General features: G+C 33.5%; 1 protein-coding gene across 2 annotated transcripts; it reads left to right on the top strand.

Annotated features, from left to right (window-relative positions):
• Positions 1-1,003: 1,003 nt before the first annotated feature.
• LOC111276061 (ARM repeat superfamily protein) lies at positions 1,004-15,955 on the top strand. 2 transcript variants are annotated; one of them, XM_089754064.1, is made up of 18 exons: positions 1,004-1,101; positions 1,194-1,432; positions 1,563-1,740; positions 2,807-3,112; positions 3,232-3,314; positions 4,099-4,575; positions 4,715-4,822; positions 6,675-6,805; positions 6,899-7,028; positions 8,369-8,729; positions 8,819-9,210; positions 9,444-9,623; positions 9,709-9,867; positions 10,550-10,624; positions 12,705-12,888; positions 14,005-14,156; positions 14,700-14,915; positions 15,247-15,955. In XM_089754064.1, the coding sequence occupies exons 4-18, from the start codon at positions 3,040-3,042 to the stop codon at positions 15,892-15,894; spliced, it is 3,369 nt and encodes a 1,122-aa protein (XP_089610190.1). In that variant the 5' UTR covers positions 1,004-1,101; positions 1,194-1,432; positions 1,563-1,740; positions 2,807-3,039; the 3' UTR covers positions 15,895-15,955. The 2 variants fall into 2 exon arrangements, with proteins under 2 accessions (XP_089610190.1, XP_089610189.1); XM_089754063.1 differs by having other exon boundaries at positions 3,225-3,314.
• Positions 15,956-17,689: the final 1,734 nt, after the last annotated feature.

Below are 17,689 nucleotides of genomic sequence, written 5' to 3'. Positions count from 1 at the left end.
CATTTGATATAAAATAGATTAGAACTATCATAATATCTTTAAGAAATAGTTATGATAATTTTAAACGTAATGAAATATAAGAACAAAAAAAAAATTTATTTTAACGTAAATAATTAAGTTGATATTATAAAAGAATTATTATTATAAATAAAAAATAATTTAATAAAAAAGTGTTTACGTAAAAATGTAAGAATAATTATAAAATTTATATTATTTGATATAAAGTGTATTAGAAGTATTGTAACATCTTAAAAAAAAGTTGTGATAATTTTAAATGTAATAAAAGATAAGAATAAGTATAAAAATATATTATTATAACTTAAATAATTAAAGCGGTAATGTAAAAATTATTATTATATATAAAAAGTAATTCCTAATAAAAATAAGTATTAATATAAAAAAATAAAAAAAATAAAAAAAATCATAAAATTGATATTATTTGACGTTATAATACTTTAATAAAAAATTATAATAATTCTAAACGAAATACAAAGTAAAAACATGCATAACAAAAAATTAAAGTAAATAATTAACTTGATAATGTAAAAGAATTGATATTTTAAAATTAAAAAAATTTAAATAAAATAATTATTAACATAAAAAGATGAAAATAACAATAAAATTCATATTATTATATGTAAAATGAGTTCGAAAGTTCTTATTTTGAAAAACTTTTAATAATTCTAAATGTAATAAAAAAGTATAAAAATATATTATTAAATATAAATAATTAAATTAATTTCATAAAATAAATTGATATTATAAAATTAAAAAATATATCATTTTTTATTTGTTAAATTAATAAATTAAATAAAATTATTTATATTTTAATATTTACTTGTTAATTTATTTTTTAAAATTATATTATTCTTATAATCTATTATAATATATCACGAGACATAGCGATATCTCGTAGCTTTAAAGTAAGATCGATATATCGCGGCTTTTCTGCAGATAAACTCGAGGGTTATAAAATAAACATCTTCCTATTTTTTCTCCCCCCGATTTTGGCCATGCAAACGGAGCTTCGGATACAAATTCCAAATCCCGGATTCCCCTTTCCTCTTCGGCCGGGGCCGCTTTCGCTCTTCTCTCTTTGCAGTTAGCACTTTCTCTTTACTCTTCTCTTCATTTCATTTCATTTCATTTCGTTTCATTTCATTTCATTTCTTCCCGTTTCTTTTTATTTCCAGTTTTTCTTCAGAAATAGAATGGATATGACGGAAAGTTTGGTCGGAATCAGCGGCGGTTCCACCGAATCACAGGAAGAAGGAGAAGAAGGAGAAAGAAGCCAACTATTTTTACAGCTAAAACCTTACTGTTTAGACCTTCTTGAACTTTCTCAAAACCCTAAAAAACAGTCCTCTGCCATTCCAGCATTGCTCCACCTGCTTCTCTCTTCTCCCCCCAATTCTCTGCAATCCTTCTTCGAGTAAGCAATTCCCTATTTTTCCTTCTTCTTATTATTCCTATTTTCCCTAATTTTTAGAATTAAAAGATATGAAAGAAATTACTTTAAATGATATTTAATTTGATTTTTGTATTTTTAATTTTTTTTGTAGCTATACTTTGTTTCCATTGCTGCTTTTGCTGGATGCAGCAGTTGACTGTAGAAGCTCACAGAAGAAAAGTGAAAGTAATAATTATAGTTATAAAAAAGTGGGTGATAAAGTAGCAGAGGGAGTGGTGGAGTGTTTGGAAGAGCTTCTCAAGAAATGCCATTTGGGTTCTGTTGATCAGGTCCATTTCCCCTTCTCGTTTCTCGTTCAAGTAACTCTATTTGTTATATTTTACTTTTCTAATTATAAATTCATGCTGCTGCTACTACTACTACTACTACTACTACTACCTTGAGTTTGAATATGGGAAATGCAATCTAGAAATCGCAGTGATCATCGAGGAAAGAATTCACCTGGTATTAGAAGGCTGTGCTTGATTGTTGCTTTTGTTATATCTTTTGTTTTTGTGTTTATTTCTTTGGAAAGAAGCAATAAACATATGTCCCCAAAATCTTAGTCATCAACTTATTATTTACAGTTAAACTATGAGTAAAAAAAGCTAGCCTTTTTATCAAACTTAAATGTCTTAAATATTAATTATATCAAGTTATTTTCTTGAAAGAGGCCGTAAGTATGAAACAAAATGAGTGAAAAGCAAAAATGAGAAAAACCCAATTGGGGAAGCTTCTCAAGTATGGCAAAAAGAAATAGGCAAAAGAATTGTAAGATTGTGCTTTGACAGTTCATCAAACACCTTGAATGGTAAAGAAAAATGATGCAAATTTAACATAAATTCAAATAGATTTCTTCCATTCAAAAGTAAATTATGCATTTTGTTGCTAATGAAGGATTTTATTTTTAATTTTTAATATTATATATATCTATTTATATTATATCTAAAACCATTTTTTACTTTTTTTAAGCAAAATACAAGTAACAAAATAACAACCAAATGGGGGTTTAGTAACATATAATATGGTATGAGATTCTATCCTTAAGAAGAATGATATCAAAGGAAAGATTAGCAGCACTTATGCCACCCCCATCTAGGAAATTTATTTGTCTATTCATTTTTGTTTTAGTTTTAACTCTTTAAGTTTTGAGTGATAACTCTTAAAGTCTAGCATGAATGTTTTCCTAACATGAGGTGTATCTTTGGAATTCATCTTTTTTCTTATTTCTGCGGGAAAGTTGATTCTATATTAGTTTTTCCTGTTAGCATATATATTGGAATGGTAATTTTATTATTACCTTAATATTTGAAGATTCGATTAAGCTAAATGAAATGTGATGCTATCTTGTCACAGATGGTTGTAATTCTGAAAAAATTGACTTATGCTGCTTTGCTTTCTCCATCTGAGGCTTCAGAAGAGTTCCGTGAAGGAGTTATCAAGTGTTTCAGGGCTCTGCTTCTGAATTTACATTGTTGTTCTAATCAGTATTGCATGTGTAAACAAAGTCTTGATTTACCTATGCTCTTGGAAAGTAGAGACCTTCTGACTCCAACTGGAACTTTGAAGCATGACTTGGAGCAACGAGAATGTTTACTTGCATTTTTGCAGTCAGAGGCAGCTTCAGCAGCTGTGGGACACTGGCTATCCCTTCTTCTCAAAGTATGTAGATTCCTCTTTTCTATACTCATTCTAGAGTAAATGTAATTTTTATGTATTGGCTAACTTATCCTATTAATTGTTTATATGAAATTGATGATGGTCTTGTGCTAAGGCTGCAGACATTGAGGCTACACGAGGACATCGAGGCAGTGCAAATCTGCGTATTGAAGCCCTTTTGACCCTACGTGTTCTTGTTGCTAAGGTAATTGTAACATTCATTAGGCCCTCAACAAGGGGCTTCTACATATTAATAATTGTTTTTTTTTTCCTTCCTTTTATGTAATTACTCCATTGTGCCTCTCATTCACTTAACTGCCTACCATGAACAGCCCTATATATTTTTCAGTAAAACTTTTATATAAAAGGAATTACATCTGGCCGTTTCTTCTAATTATCTTAGAGAAATACTGTTTGCATTTACCCACATATAGTTTGTATGTATTTGTAATATGCATACTAACATATATTCAATGATTCCTTTTGGGTGATGGTTTTAGTTCTTAGCAGAAATTACTAGTTTGATAAATGAAATTTGAGTGGGGCCTCATTTACTACTCAAGGAAGAGGAATAAGTTAAACTTTATATGAACAGAATCACATCTTTCCATGACCTTTTATGCTGTTTGCTTCTGTCATTTTTGCTCTGTAAATTCCATAATCTCATATGAATTCTCTTTGACCATGCACATGCACTGTTCATATGTATTTGAGTATGCATACCAACATATATTCCTAATGCTTCTAGTGGTGAGGATTTTACTTTTTAGTAGAAATCATTAAATTGGGAAATGAATATCAAGTGTGGCACTATTTATCACTTGAGAAATAAGAATAAAGGCTGCTTTAGAGGGAAAAGATTCTCACATTGCAAATATGTTAGCTTGTCTGATTTGAACAGAGAAGTTACTTCTTGCTTTTCATTGCCATAATCTTCATCACACATGGAAGATTGGATTAATTCTGTTGACATATTACTTCTTTTCCAGGTTGGTACTGCAGATGCATTGGCTTTCTTCTTACCTGGTGTTGTTAGTCAGTTTGCCAAAGTGTTACACATTTCAAAAACAATGATAAGTGGGGCTGCTGGAAGTGTGGAAGGTATTGACCAAGCAATTAGGGGTTTGGCTGAGTACCTTATGATAGTCCTTCAAGATGATGCCAATTTATCTGGTCTTGATATGAACGTAGATGCTTCTGTTGGCCATAACTCAAATACAAACAAATCTACAATTTCTTTCTTGGAGGAGCTCCGTCAATTACCATTAAAAGCTCGGACCAAAATGATGGTGGAAAGTATAAATGGCGAAGCAGTGGATACAGTTAGTCCCAAGACTGAATCTGGAGAAGAAAGTGGCCCTGGTCTTGGCAAGGGAATAGGATCTTTGCATGTGGATCGTACAAAAAAGTGGATTGAGAAAACCTCTGCCCATGTGAACAAACTATTATGTGCGACATTTCCCTATGTATGGATCTACATTTGATTTGTTTATTGCTACTTTTAAGAATACTTTACAGCCATCAAAATTCGTTTCTAAAAATATCTATTCAAAATTTATACTGCACATTTGTTTTGATATACTGTTATTATGTTATGTGTCCCAGATTTGTGTTCATCAAGTGAAAAAGGTGAGACATGGGCTTCTTGCTGCTATTCGGGGGCTATTATTGAAGTGCAATTTCACGCTAGGAAAGAGCAAACTGATGTTTTTGGTAGGTTGAATTCTATAAATTTCATGCTTTTGGGCTGTGAACATTTGGCTTTGTTTAGTTGATTGGTGTGCCGACGACTTCTTGGTGTGCACAAGAAATGGACTTTTTAGGTTGCAATTTATAGAGTTTGACATTTATTGTGTTTATTTTGTTTGTTGGAATTTGGGAAAATACAACCCAAATTTCCTATGCAAAGTGAAAACATGACAGGAATTAACAGGGGGAGCCATTATAACTGTTGGTTGTTTGTGACTCTTACTTTAATACTTGTAAATGCTATATTATTTGTAACTTGTGTTATATACTTGATATGAACCGATGCTCAGTTGTTAATTATAAAAATCCTATTCCTTTCTCTTACCGTTAACTGATCTGCAGGATTTATTTTATGTTAATAAGTCAATGTGTCTGATGCTTTTTGTTTCTAATATATGGTGAGGTTACTCTCATCATAAGAGGGAAAACATTTTTTAAAAGGGATAACTAAATAAGGAGGGGATGTGATGTAGATCATGGAGGAGAAGAGGAGAAGAGGAGAAAACAGAGAAATAGAAGGAAAAAAGTGAGAAAGATTTAAGAAACTGGAAAAAGTTGAGGAAACAGAGTGGAGTGAGAAGAACCAAGAGGAAGAAAGTCATTTCAGTAACTCAAAACTCTAAGTCTTCATCAACAGCTACTGGAAATTGAAATAACATAAGGAATTTGTAGGCTATAGGCTAAACTCTAATATAAATGCCTAGTGCCATATATAATTCTAATGTCCCAATACTTGGAAGATTAGCAAAACAATGAAGAATACTAAACTTGTGGCATTTATTATGTGGATAGATGAGCAAAAGTATGAAGTAACAGTTTTTTAAGTACATGAATGCAAGTAAAAAATAGTATTATTTAAAAGTGGGAGTGTATTCTAAGGTAAAGGAAAAAGTAAATGATTTATCTATCCATATTTTTTTGAGAGCCTGTGTGTAAATATACTTATCATTTTACCTGGCTTTTTTGTAATTTTACTGAGTGAGGCCATGTCTTAACTCTTGATGCCAACTCAATAATGGTATTATATATATATTTGTGCGGATAAATGAACCTAAATAAAAATTTCAAGTAAATTTTAAGTACATCTATTTTCTTTTTAAATGGCTTTTCCAAGTTGTTTATAAATCACATTATAAGACAGAAGAGAGGCTAATTGGCAATAATGATTTAACTTACAACTCACAATAGTGACTGTACTCATTGAGTGGTAATGGTACATCACATGATAAATGAGACAAGAGGATGATTTGCCTTATGATTTATGTGCTTGCTTTTATGATTGTATTTGTTATATGCGACCATCATCTCCAGTTTTGGTGGGGGAATGAAGTAGCATTCTCTGTAGTTTTTTCCTTTATAAAAAGGATATGTAACCAAAGTGGGAGGACAATTTATTATCTTAGGTAATAATTATTTTTGGTGGGAGAAGTAGGTAGTGTGGTAGTGCCCTCTTTCGTTTGTCTTAGTATTTCTTCTGAGATATTTAACCTCAGTAGGAGGAGATTTGCATGATAGTGAAGTGAATATTCTCTCTTGGAGTTTCATGAATGTTTCATCCAAAAGGTGCAGTCATTGATTTGATATTGATTTATGTTGTCTTCCAAGTTTTTGGTTATAATTTGAGTCTTGATCATGTATCTTACTTTTTGAAGATTTCAAGGATTGCTTTAATCTTGTTAATTCTTTTGATGTTATGACTTTGCCTATCTTTTTTCTCAATGTAATTGAATCAATTGCTGTGAAATTTTGTCTGACTTGTAGCCTTTTAGATGCTTTAGGTCTTATATTTAGTATTGTTTCTCTGATACTTATGCAGGAGTGCTTATGTGTTTTGGTCGTTGATGACTGTGAAGAGATTTCTGCTGCTGCCCAGGAGTTTATGGAATATTTGTTCTCGGCCTCTTGGAAACATCATGTAGAATATGATGTTGCTGTGATTTTTAGCAGGTTAGTTACTCGTGAAATAATGTTGAGCTGTAAGTAGCAAGGTGCTTTTCTCCTTTTTGAAGGAATTTTCAAATAAGTTCCTTTCTGAAACAGGCTTATTGAAAAACTTCCAAAGACGGTGCTTGGGAGTGATGAATCAATTGTGCTTTCACATGCTCAGCAATTTCTTACGGTCATATATTACTCTGGTCCTCAGTTTCTGTTGGGTCATCTCCAATCTCCTGTATGTGCTTTTTTGACCATTACTTTTGTACATATATGGTGGTCTATATGTTGTTTGTAGTCATTGAAGTATCAAATAGAGATCCCAAGATGTTGAAGTATCAAATAGAGATCCCAAGATGTTATAGTGTTCTAATTGAATATCCGCTTGTTTGAGGGTAAGAGTGTATGGTACCTAAATTTCTGTATCTCCTAATGTGAACTTGAAAAATTGAAAGGTTTCACTTGAAAGAGATCCCAAGATGTTATAGTGTTCTAATTGAATATCCGCTTGTTTGAGGGTAAGAGTGTATGGTACCTAAATTTCTGTATCTCCTAATGTGAACTTAAAAAATTGAAAGGTTTCACTCGAAAGACATTTTTATATTACATAAATACATTTCCTTCCGCAGAGAACTTCAAAATCTCATAGGTATTTTAAAGGTATAGCTAATTATTCTTTACGCACTTCCTAATCAATAATTACTGTTTGAGGAGCTATCTAATATTTTCATTTCTTAATTTGTACTTTACTCTCTAATAGCATGATTGGTAGACCTGGATGGAAGTATGATACCTAGCAGCTTAGGCTATAGGTTTTGGCTGAACTAATGTTATATATCCCAATGATGCGCTTAGTTACAAGCCCCATCTAGGCTCTAGCAGTTCTCCAAGCATGGATCCTTGACTTACTGCATGCTAAAATTGGTTTAAAGTTTTAACATGACAAAGCGGTGGTAGGATTCCATTTTTGGACCATGAAGGGGATTAAATGGTAGGTTGTTAGTTCCCAATCATAAATGATATCTTGGTGGTAGCTGGCTGTAGTACATAGTTAATGGAAAAAATTTATCTCCTCATAATCTATCTTCCTTTGGCAGTTCTTATTACTAATAGATTAAAGGTCTAAAGGTGTAATAATATAATTGAATAGCAGTCAGCTGGGGGGTTAAAGAGTGTAATTATGGTTACCTTGCCACCTTTTTTGGTCGCGTCCATCTTTGAAGATTTCATTATCCTTTGATGGTTACCTTGCCACTTTTATGGTTGCGTCAATCTTTGAAGATCTCATTATCCTTTAATACCACTTGTCAACTTCAAGCCTTCTGCTATCATGCCCATCATGGAGCGGTCCTGAAGTTTATAAAGACAAATTTGCTGGTAGTTTGAAGCAATGTTATGCATTATACATCCATTAATTCAGTAAAATAATATGATTGTGATAACTTCTGCTATGTGTTGGGTAATGAACTCTTTCTTCCTGTGTTTCTTGTTATTAATAGTACTACTTTCAGTTGAAGTTGATTGACATATTTGGTCGGTGTCTTTCAAAAATTTAATAATAGTCTTTTGCATTGATAGGTTACAGCCGCCAGATTCTTAGATGTTTTTTCCCTCTGTCTTAGTCAGAATTCAGCTTTTACTGGTTCTCTAAACAAGCTTGTTTCAACAAGGCCGTCTTCAACAGGATACCTTCCCTCTGTGGCTGAGTTGAAAGGCTTGCATGTTATGGGTGATTGTGAGGTCTTACTTAATGCTGCTTCAACTAATACTTCAAAGCTCATGGATATTCATGAAATTCGAAAACAAGACACAGCAGAGGCTAGGAAGACATATTTTGAGCTTCCACGCATGCCCCCTTGGTTTGTTTATGTTGGTGGTCAGAAGTTATACAAGGCTCTTTCTGGGATTCTTAGACTTGTAGGTTTATCCTTAATGGCAGGTCATCTCGAACCTTTGAATTCCTACTCTCTTATCAAACTTTTGCCATAAATACATTGTACTTACTGTCTTTTGATTATTTATTGACAGACTATAAAAGTGAAGGCCATTTATCAATTATTGCTGATATTCCCTTGGGCTACTTGCATAAATTGGTTTTGGAAGTTCGAAGGAAGGAATACAATAAAGAAAGTTGGCACTCTTGGTACAATCGAACTGGCTCAGGGCAGTTACTGCGACAGGCCAGTACTGGTGTATGTATTCTAAATGAGATGATATTCGGTATATCAGATCAGGCACTTGATGCTCTTAGAAGAATGTTTCAGAAATCCAGGATAAAAAGGGTAGATTTTCGGGAATCTGATGAAGGATCTGCGGATGGCCTGCCTCACAAACTTAAACCTACTGTGTTCAATAAATCTCTTTGGGAAATTGCATTGCAGAAGGGTGCTAGGAGTCACTTCATTGATTGTATTGGAAAGGTCTTACATGAATATCTATGTTCTGAAGTTTGGGATCTTCCAATAGATCATCAATCTTTGTTAATGCAGTCTGATGCCAAAGTCGAAGATATTACCCTGCATTTCTTTCAGGATGTTGCTATGTTACATCAGGAAATTACATTAACATAATTTTTTTAAGTCACCCATGTAATGTTTGAGTTTTCATTATTTTGCAGTATATTATATTGATTGTGTTTTATTTCTTGAAACAGGTTATTATTGATGGAATAGGCATATTTGCTTTGTGCCTTGGAAGTGATTTTGCTTCCAGTGGATTCCTTCATTCGTCTCTGTATCTATTGCTTGAGAATCTTATATGTTCAAACTTTGAAGTTAGAAGTGCTTCTGATGCGGTTTTACATCTTCTTTCCGCTACAGCTGGCTATTCAACGGTGTGCTTGTACATAAAATTATTAACTATAATTTATTTTTAGATTATGCAATTGATTAAATGGTACATGAGTAATTTTTTTGTAGGTTGGGCAGTTGGTTTTGGCAAATGCAGATTATATAATCGATTCTATATGCCGGCAATTACGGCATCTGGATCTGAATCCTCATGTGCCAAATGTGCTTGCTGCAATGCTTTCCTATGTTGGAGTGGGTCATAAAATATTGCCTCTGTTGGAGGAACCGGTACGACTGAACACCTAAGCTGTCTAGGAGATTGGTTGTTGGTTTTACCTTCTGCAAAAGTTTCATCTTTTATACATTGAGTTCTTTTGTTGGTTATGGACCCTTAAACCCCCTTGATAGTTTGAATTATTTTCACTTTATAGGCTCGAGGTTTGGTGATATTTTACTCGCATGTGGTTTATGGCAAATGTGAGACATCATGTACAGAAAAAATGAAAATGTGAGACAAAAAAAATTGCACTTTTCAACAGAGATGTTCAATTGGTGAGAATATGTATTTGACTGAGTAAAATGTCAAAATGCAAAGCTGCAGCAGAATGATGGTATCCTTTCGGTTTTGGGTCTCTCTAGGAGCGGGCAGGGGTGGGGTGGTAGAAAACTGTATTTATCCAGCCCCAGAAAATGAATCCTGTATCTAATATTCTATTGCCTGCATTTTATTTCAAGAAATTTCCAATGTGCTTTTTTTCTTAATTATTTACTTGGAGAAGGTTTTTCTGTTATGTACCAAAATACTGATTTAATATTGATTATTGTGTATCCTTAGGGCATTATTTGATTTATTTTGCATTACTAAGTTGCTTTCAGATCTTTTTAACTATTTTATGTGGTGCTGTATTTGCTTTCAGAATTTTTTAAACTTATTCCATGACAACTGGTCTGATTTTATTCATTTCTACAGATGCGCTCTGTTTCACAGGAACTTGAAATTCTTGGCAGGCATAAACACCCAGATTTAACTATTTCCTTTCTAAAGGTCATAAATTTTATATTTGCTGCGTTAGTAATTCCTCAATTCTTCTCTTTGTTCATTAATGGTTCCTATTCTTTTCTGTTCCACTTTTACTGACCTGTGCTATGTTTTCAACAATTACCAATATTGATAGTCAATGATATATTGTATTATTTCCTATGGATTCCAATTAGGATCATCACATAAATTTGCTCTTGGCTGGACCAGAGGACATCTTTTAAGTTAGATGGTGTGAGCAACAATGGTATTGTTAGTTTGCACTCTATTTGTTTGATGAGAAAATGGAGAATAAAAGGACTCAGATGCTTAACAAAAAACTACAAAATAATAGAATTTATGATCAAACATTAAGGAGTATGATTGGTACTTTTTTACTGTTAAAGGATAGTTCCACCTTTTTCTCTCTCTCTCCTGCTGAGCATGCACATGTGTACACACACACACCTAGTGATTATAAGGAGCCAGTAGTATTCGGGCTAGCCAAAATGGGAATTCAAGAATCAAATAATAAAGATGCTTTTGAAGTTGAGAGGGGATAAAAGGAATTACGGGTTTCAACTTGTGGACTAAGTTTTGCCTCGAAAGATATGATGTTGAGCCTCTTACCTTCTAGATAATCTAAAATAAAGGTGGCTCAGCTTTATAGCAAGTCTTGTAGAATTAGGTTAATCAAGCGACCTTTGGTTGGTGTTGGAATAATTTGACTGTTAAACTCAACTTAGTTAATCCTTGATAAAATTTGTTCATCCAGTTTTCCCTTTCTGCTTGATTAAGGGTTATATTCTTTTAATGATTTAACTTAGCTAGATCCTCTTTTTATGAGTTCAATCCTGGTAATTTTTGGTTTACCTCTACCTCTTTTTGTTTCCTACTTGGATCAAGTGAGTCTATTGAATTGGTGAATATCTAGGTTGAAATTGCATGCTGCCAAATTTTCTAAATCTGTATCATCAATTAGTGTCATCTTTATCATTGTATGGATATCTTCTTTTCACATTCTATCTTTTCTAATATGGTCATAATCCATGTGAATATCCTCGTCTCAGCCATAAATTTTATGGAGATGATGTCTTCTAGGCACCCAACATTTAGGTCATAAATGATATATGGTCTTATGGCTATTTTACACCATAATGCTACAGCACTTCTCCACATTATCTAACCCTCTCTATTCTTTTGGCTAACATCCTCTTCAAACTATTCTTTTGAATCATTGAACTTGAACCTAGATAGCGACATTAATTCACTCTTAAGAACTTCCTGTTTATCTATTTTAATTTTATCATTCTCTCAAATTGTACATTTATTAAACTAGAATTCAGTGTTTTCAGTTTGATTCCTATTTAATCTAAAACCTTTGAAATTTAGAAATATTTTTGATAACTTGTACCCTTTTGGTGTTGGTGATTCTACTCTGCATATATGAGATTGTGGCTAAGAATTTTCTATATGCTATTTTTTACAATTTGAATAAAGGAAAAATAAAATCTGTTTGTTCTTTTTCTTTTTTTCATTTTTAATTTCCTTTACTCTTTATTATGTGTTTACATAAGTTATTGGAGATAAATGAAAGGAATCAAGATTTGAATCTAAAGGGTTTTTCCTGTGAACTTTATAGATCTTAAACAAAACAGGTGTATCTTTTTTTCAGCCTGAGTTTTGTTACTCAATACAGCCTAAACTCCCTTTGCTCTTAATGCTGTACTCATTTTCTATTGTTTCTTTTTTTTTTTTTTTGAAAGTAATTCATGAAGATTATTTAGATATTAGAGAGCAAAGTTCAAATTTAGATGGGACTTTGATTGTTAATCTTTGTATGTGACCTATCAATTGATATTTGATTCTTTGAGCTAAATCTTATCTCATAAGTAGGACTGCTCTGTTTGAACTTCTATGTAGTTGTAATGTCTTTGGTTCTAACTCTTTTAAGTTAGTTCCTATTGTTGTCTTGAACATCATGCTTTCTACTCTCTCTTTCTCTTGTCTTCTCTACTGCATTAGCTGAGGGTTTTTTTTTCCCATCCCATGTTTTCCATTGTTTTTATCATCAAGGTGACTTTGTTGATGGTTCTTCTTTCTTTAGGCTGTATTTGAGATTGTAAAGGCATCTAAGCGTGAGGCTTTTACCCTGCCCTCTCAAGCACACTGTAATCTGATGGATGTCAAGTCCAAAATATCTGACGGGGAAAAGAAAGTTCGACCAGAATTGAGACAAGGTTCAAGGTCAGGTTTTGCTGATGAGATTGATGTGTCTCTCATGGAATCAGGTGATTGCTCTTTTTTATTTTAATATTATATTATTTACTGATTTGAAATGTGTAATTGTTGAGGAGAGGGCCCAGCTTTTATGAGATGTTCATTCTTTTATCTTCTTCTCATTGGTCCAACTAACCCATGGCAACCCTAGCGATCCATCTCTCTGTCTGTGGAACTTCTCCCCTAATATGAATCACTTATCAGCAATTTGCTCACTTTTGATTAAATATGGTTTTACTTTTTACTGATTACTTTTACTTTATAGCTATTTTGAAGTAAGCAAAAAACAAACCTAAAAGCAGCATTTAACTGGAGCCTAAAATAGCATAAAAATGCTAGTTGTCAATTAAGGCTAATTTTTTAAATTTGCCAGTTGGCTTGCTTGAGCTATGGTTAGGATGTGTTAAATTAAGGTTAGAAAGTACAATATTTATACTGATCAAATTACTCAATTTTAATTATCAGATGCTTATCCAGATATAATAGCATGTCTAGAAAGGACCCAGGGCGGCCTAAATGGAAAACTACCTAGCACACAAGTAATTGACACAAATGGACTCCAGCAATAAACTAGACTCATGGAGTAATATTATTCAATTGTCTAAACAATCTAGGGTGCAGGGATAGCATAAAACTACGCTCTGACCCTGAAATAAACAATATTGAAAATTACTTGAACTAAAATTGAAAAAAGGGGAGCCAGAAACACTGGTTCTGTTGGTTACATTAGGGCGTAAGAGGGTTAATGCTAGCAAGGCTCCTGGGATTGATCTCTCCTGACCCTGCACAACAGTTCTGGCAGTGGTTGCCCTCATTTAACCATTGTTTTCGTCATTGGCTGCGATCTGGTCTTAGACATATTTTTTTGGTCTGTCTGGTCTTACGCATTATGCCCTTTCACTGCACGATCAATAATGCAGCTTTGCCACCGCATATATGTAATTATTCTGGAAAACCAATTTTTTGCCCCAAAAGTCATCCTCTTTTTCTTTTTCTTTTTTCTTTTTTTGTCATAAAATTTTTTGTGAATTTTAATATCCTCATTTATCATCCTGGATCTATCTTAATTTTAGGATAGAGGCCAGAAACATTTGGTGCTAATTTGAATGATGATATCATGATTGTAGAGCAATGGGAGAATATTTTGTTTAAGTTGAATGATTCCAAAAGATATAGACAAACTGTTGGATCTATTGCTGGTTCATGCTTAACAACTGCAGCCCCTCTACTGGCTTCTATGAGTCAAGCAGCATGCTTGGTGGCACTGGACATAGTTGAGGTATGTTTCTGAACTATTTTAAGTGGAGCAAGTGACTGAGATTTAAACTGTCAAAGAAGTGATCTTAAAACCTCGAAATTTGTTATGCATGTCAGATGCTACATTTCACCTTTTGAAAGTTCATTTACTAGTGTTACTTTGTAATAGTGTGTGATACAAAATGCCTTTTAACTTGATTACAGTTCAGTTCTATTTTTTCCTTTTGGTATGGAGGGGAGAAAAAAAAAAGGGATGCGGTTGCAAGTGGTTAGATAATTATAATCCATGACAAACCTAATTATGAATAACCAGGAATTATGGCCAATAAAGAATTGCTTTAGGCCATAGAATGTTTGTGAAAACTGGAAGTGTAAGATGCCATGAACTCCTAAGACTTATAGAAAGCAGAATATCATTCTAACAGAGTGATCCCTTACAGTCCATATTCCTAAATGCTTGATGGACTTTAACAACTAACCATTATTTCTGTAAAAAGGGGAAGACATCAAGTTGTGGATACGTCAAAATCTTTACCCTGTATGTTGATCAAAGTATGATTTGTAGGATGGCATAGCAATACTAGCGAAAGTGGAAGAAGCCTATAGGAATGAAAAGGAGACTAAAGAAGCAATTGAAGAAGAGCTTCAATCGTGTTCATTATATCATCTGAAAGATACTATTAGTGCTGCTGATGACAGTACTATTGAGAACAGGTTGCTTCCGGCAGTGAATAAAATATGGCCGCTCTTGGTTGTTTGTGTTCAACAAGGAAACGTGGTGGTCAGTATTCTTTCTTTTTACCCTGCCTAGTCTCCTCAAAGTAGCATAGTTTTTAGTTTAAGTTAATCTTACTTTTTGGTTTTATCTGCGTCTTATGTTGTGAGATCCATCAAATTGCCTATTTGAATGACTGCTTATGTGATGATTGGCAATAAGTGGAATGTAATTTCTAGATTTTGGGCCCCTATTTACGAGTTCAAACTCATCTTGTTACAGTGATTCCATAGTAGTTTTGTGTACTTAATAACTTCTGGTAACAACACTAATTGAGATTTTGTTTTGCATCATATTAGAATCTAATAATTAGATTATGATTTTGTTCTTTGTACAGGTTGTCAGGAGATGTTTAAGTGTTGTAAGCAGCGTAGTGCAAATTTGTGGAGGAGATTTCTTTTCACGCCGCTTCCACACTGACGGGGCTCACTTCTGGAAACTTTTAAGCACATCCCCATTCCAGAAGAAGCCAAACTCATTACAACTTCCTTACAGGAGTGCTAATGTTTCTTCAGATGACCCTGTAGCAGAAACTTCAAATTTAAAAGCACAGGTCGGACTGCTCCATATGATTGCTGATTTGTCTCAAAACGAAAGAAGTGCTTCAGCATTGGAAGTCGTTATGAAGAAGGTTAGTGGTCTTGTCGTCGGCATAGCTTGTAGTGGAGTTGTCGGGCTTCATGATGCATCAGTCAATGCGTTAAAGGGACTTGCATCTATAGACCCTGATCTTATATGGCTTCTTTTAGCTGATGTTTACTATTCTTTGAAGAAGAAACACTTGCCTTCACCACCAACGTCAGATTTCCCGAGGATCTCTCTACTTTTGCCACCACCTGCATCTTATAAACAGTTCCTTTATGTGCAATATGGAGGCCAGAGTTATGGTTTTGATGTAGATTTTTCTTCTGTAGAAACTGTATTTAGAAAATTGCAGACTCAGGTGTTTTCTGACCAAATTTACAACCAAAGTTTTGTAATGTAAAGCTATTGTATTTTGTGGTTCTTCCCTCGTTAACCGGATAAGCTTTAGTTGACAGCTTCTATTTTGAAGTATCTTTTTACCAGTGCTGCTCCAGCAGCACGTGGTGCATCAAGCATTCCAATTCATTGGAATTGGCATCTTATATATTTTCACATGCCAATCTAATGCCCTTGGTAATTACAAATCCAATAGAAATGGATGTAACAAAATTAAAATTATGTAAAAGATATTATTTTCTAAAGTTCAAATGAGTCAAGACATGATCGGGTTTAAAAATTTATGCCCAAGTTCGTTTCAGGTTCACGGTTTTGGGCGGGTAGCATGTACTATCTTTGGATGTGCCTAGTGAAATTGACCAAGTTGGGGATAGGTGATTTTGGTTATTAGAAGGTAATCAAATCTTTTATCCTCGCCATGCCAAGCACTAATTGAATCTACAATCCTCCAACGTCGCGCTTAAATAATAATTATTTGCAATTCAATTTCCTACCACCTTAAAATCCTATTTCTACTTACGTTGCTTCCATGAATGTATCAATTAGGTCACAATTTTTTTCGATAAATCATTATCAATTTCATTATACCCCCAAAAAGAGAAAAATACAATGTTATTGACCTTTCCAAAATGGAGAATCCATCGTATCAAAAGAAGTCAGATTGAATCCGAATCCAGAACCAAAGAACAGTCAGTTTCATGCTCAACATGTAGTAACTCAAAGCAGAATTTAAGCAGCACAACAAAGGCAAAGCCTTCCAAAACTAAGCAGTTAAAGGAAGGCAATAGCCAATTAAAGCTGCATCTTTCAAACTACGCTCAAATTAAACTTTGATGATAGTCTTTTAGACAAAGAAAATGGCCCTTGTTATCCCACTTTCTCCTCTAGGTTTGTTTCATCCCAAAACCAAAAACAATAATCAATCTGTTTTTGTTTTTATCGCGTATGAGATTATATTCTTATTTTACACATATATATACATACACACACGTGAAATTTAGTTTAGTATTTTTCTTTGAATTTCTCTATTTAAATGATCCTTAGGCCGGCCTTACAAGTCACAATTAAAAAAAAAAAAAAAAAACCTTAGAGCGTCCTAGTTTACAAGTCTAAGAGAGCAATTTCACAAGAAAGATCGGTTTAAGATGAGACCATACTGGAATTCGCCAATGACTTTGAGAAAACCATTATCTCCGATGCTGGTTTCGGAAGTGTCTTCCATCTTCATCAAGTGGAGAATGAAGTTCAATATGCTCCTTGCTGCTGCTACTTCTAGGAAGCTATTTTTCGTCCACAGTGCAAATGTACTCTTAGAAACTTTATCCCATGATACAATGCTTAAATTAAAGAACTTGATTACAGTTCAAGTCCTTTTTGAACTCATACGAACCAGCAACCAGAAAAAAAAGTGAAGAGAGAGTAATCTATTTTTTTTCTGAGAGAATTTGATGTAAAGTTGTGTTAAATACATGTTGAAAGTATTTATAATCCCCAACTGGTGCTTGGAACACCTTTTCATCCATTGGCACATTTGGAAAAAGAACTATCAGTTTTAGAATGAAATATCATGCTCAGCGGACTGATATTTTGACTTTTCAAGAAGAGCATTCAAATGCTTGACAATGACATTTGACTACTCTAAGCAAATTTTCACACAGAATGTAAAATCCTCTAGGGAAGTTGATTGTCCTTTCAAGGCATTCCACCGCGTTAGCTAAAATCTCAAATAGACTGTAATTTCCTGTCAGGTATTCGACTGCACCCTCTGGGCATTCGATTGCATTAGCAAAATCTGATAG

The sequence above is a fragment of the Durio zibethinus genome, chromosome 25 (assembly GCF_047325235.1).
Source record: "Durio zibethinus cultivar Kanyao isolate XHJ-2024 chromosome 25, ASM4732523v1, whole genome shotgun sequence".
NCBI lineage: Eukaryota > Viridiplantae > Streptophyta > Magnoliopsida > Malvales > Malvaceae > Durio > Durio zibethinus.
This window is presented reverse-complemented; position numbering and strand designations above follow the sequence as displayed.

Coding starts and splice junctions, on each gene's coding strand:
- LOC111276061 (XM_089754063.1), top strand. CDS start 1,212: ATGGATATGACGGAAAGTTTGGTCGGAATCAGCGGCGGTTCCACCGAA. Junction 3,315..4,098: donor TACGTGTTCTTGTTGCTAAG/GTAATTGTAACA, acceptor CTTCTTTTCCAG/GTTGGTACTGCAGATGCATT. Junction 12,889..14,004: donor TGTGTCTCTCATGGAATCAG/GTGATTGCTCTT, acceptor TCATGATTGTAG/AGCAATGGGAGAATATTTTG.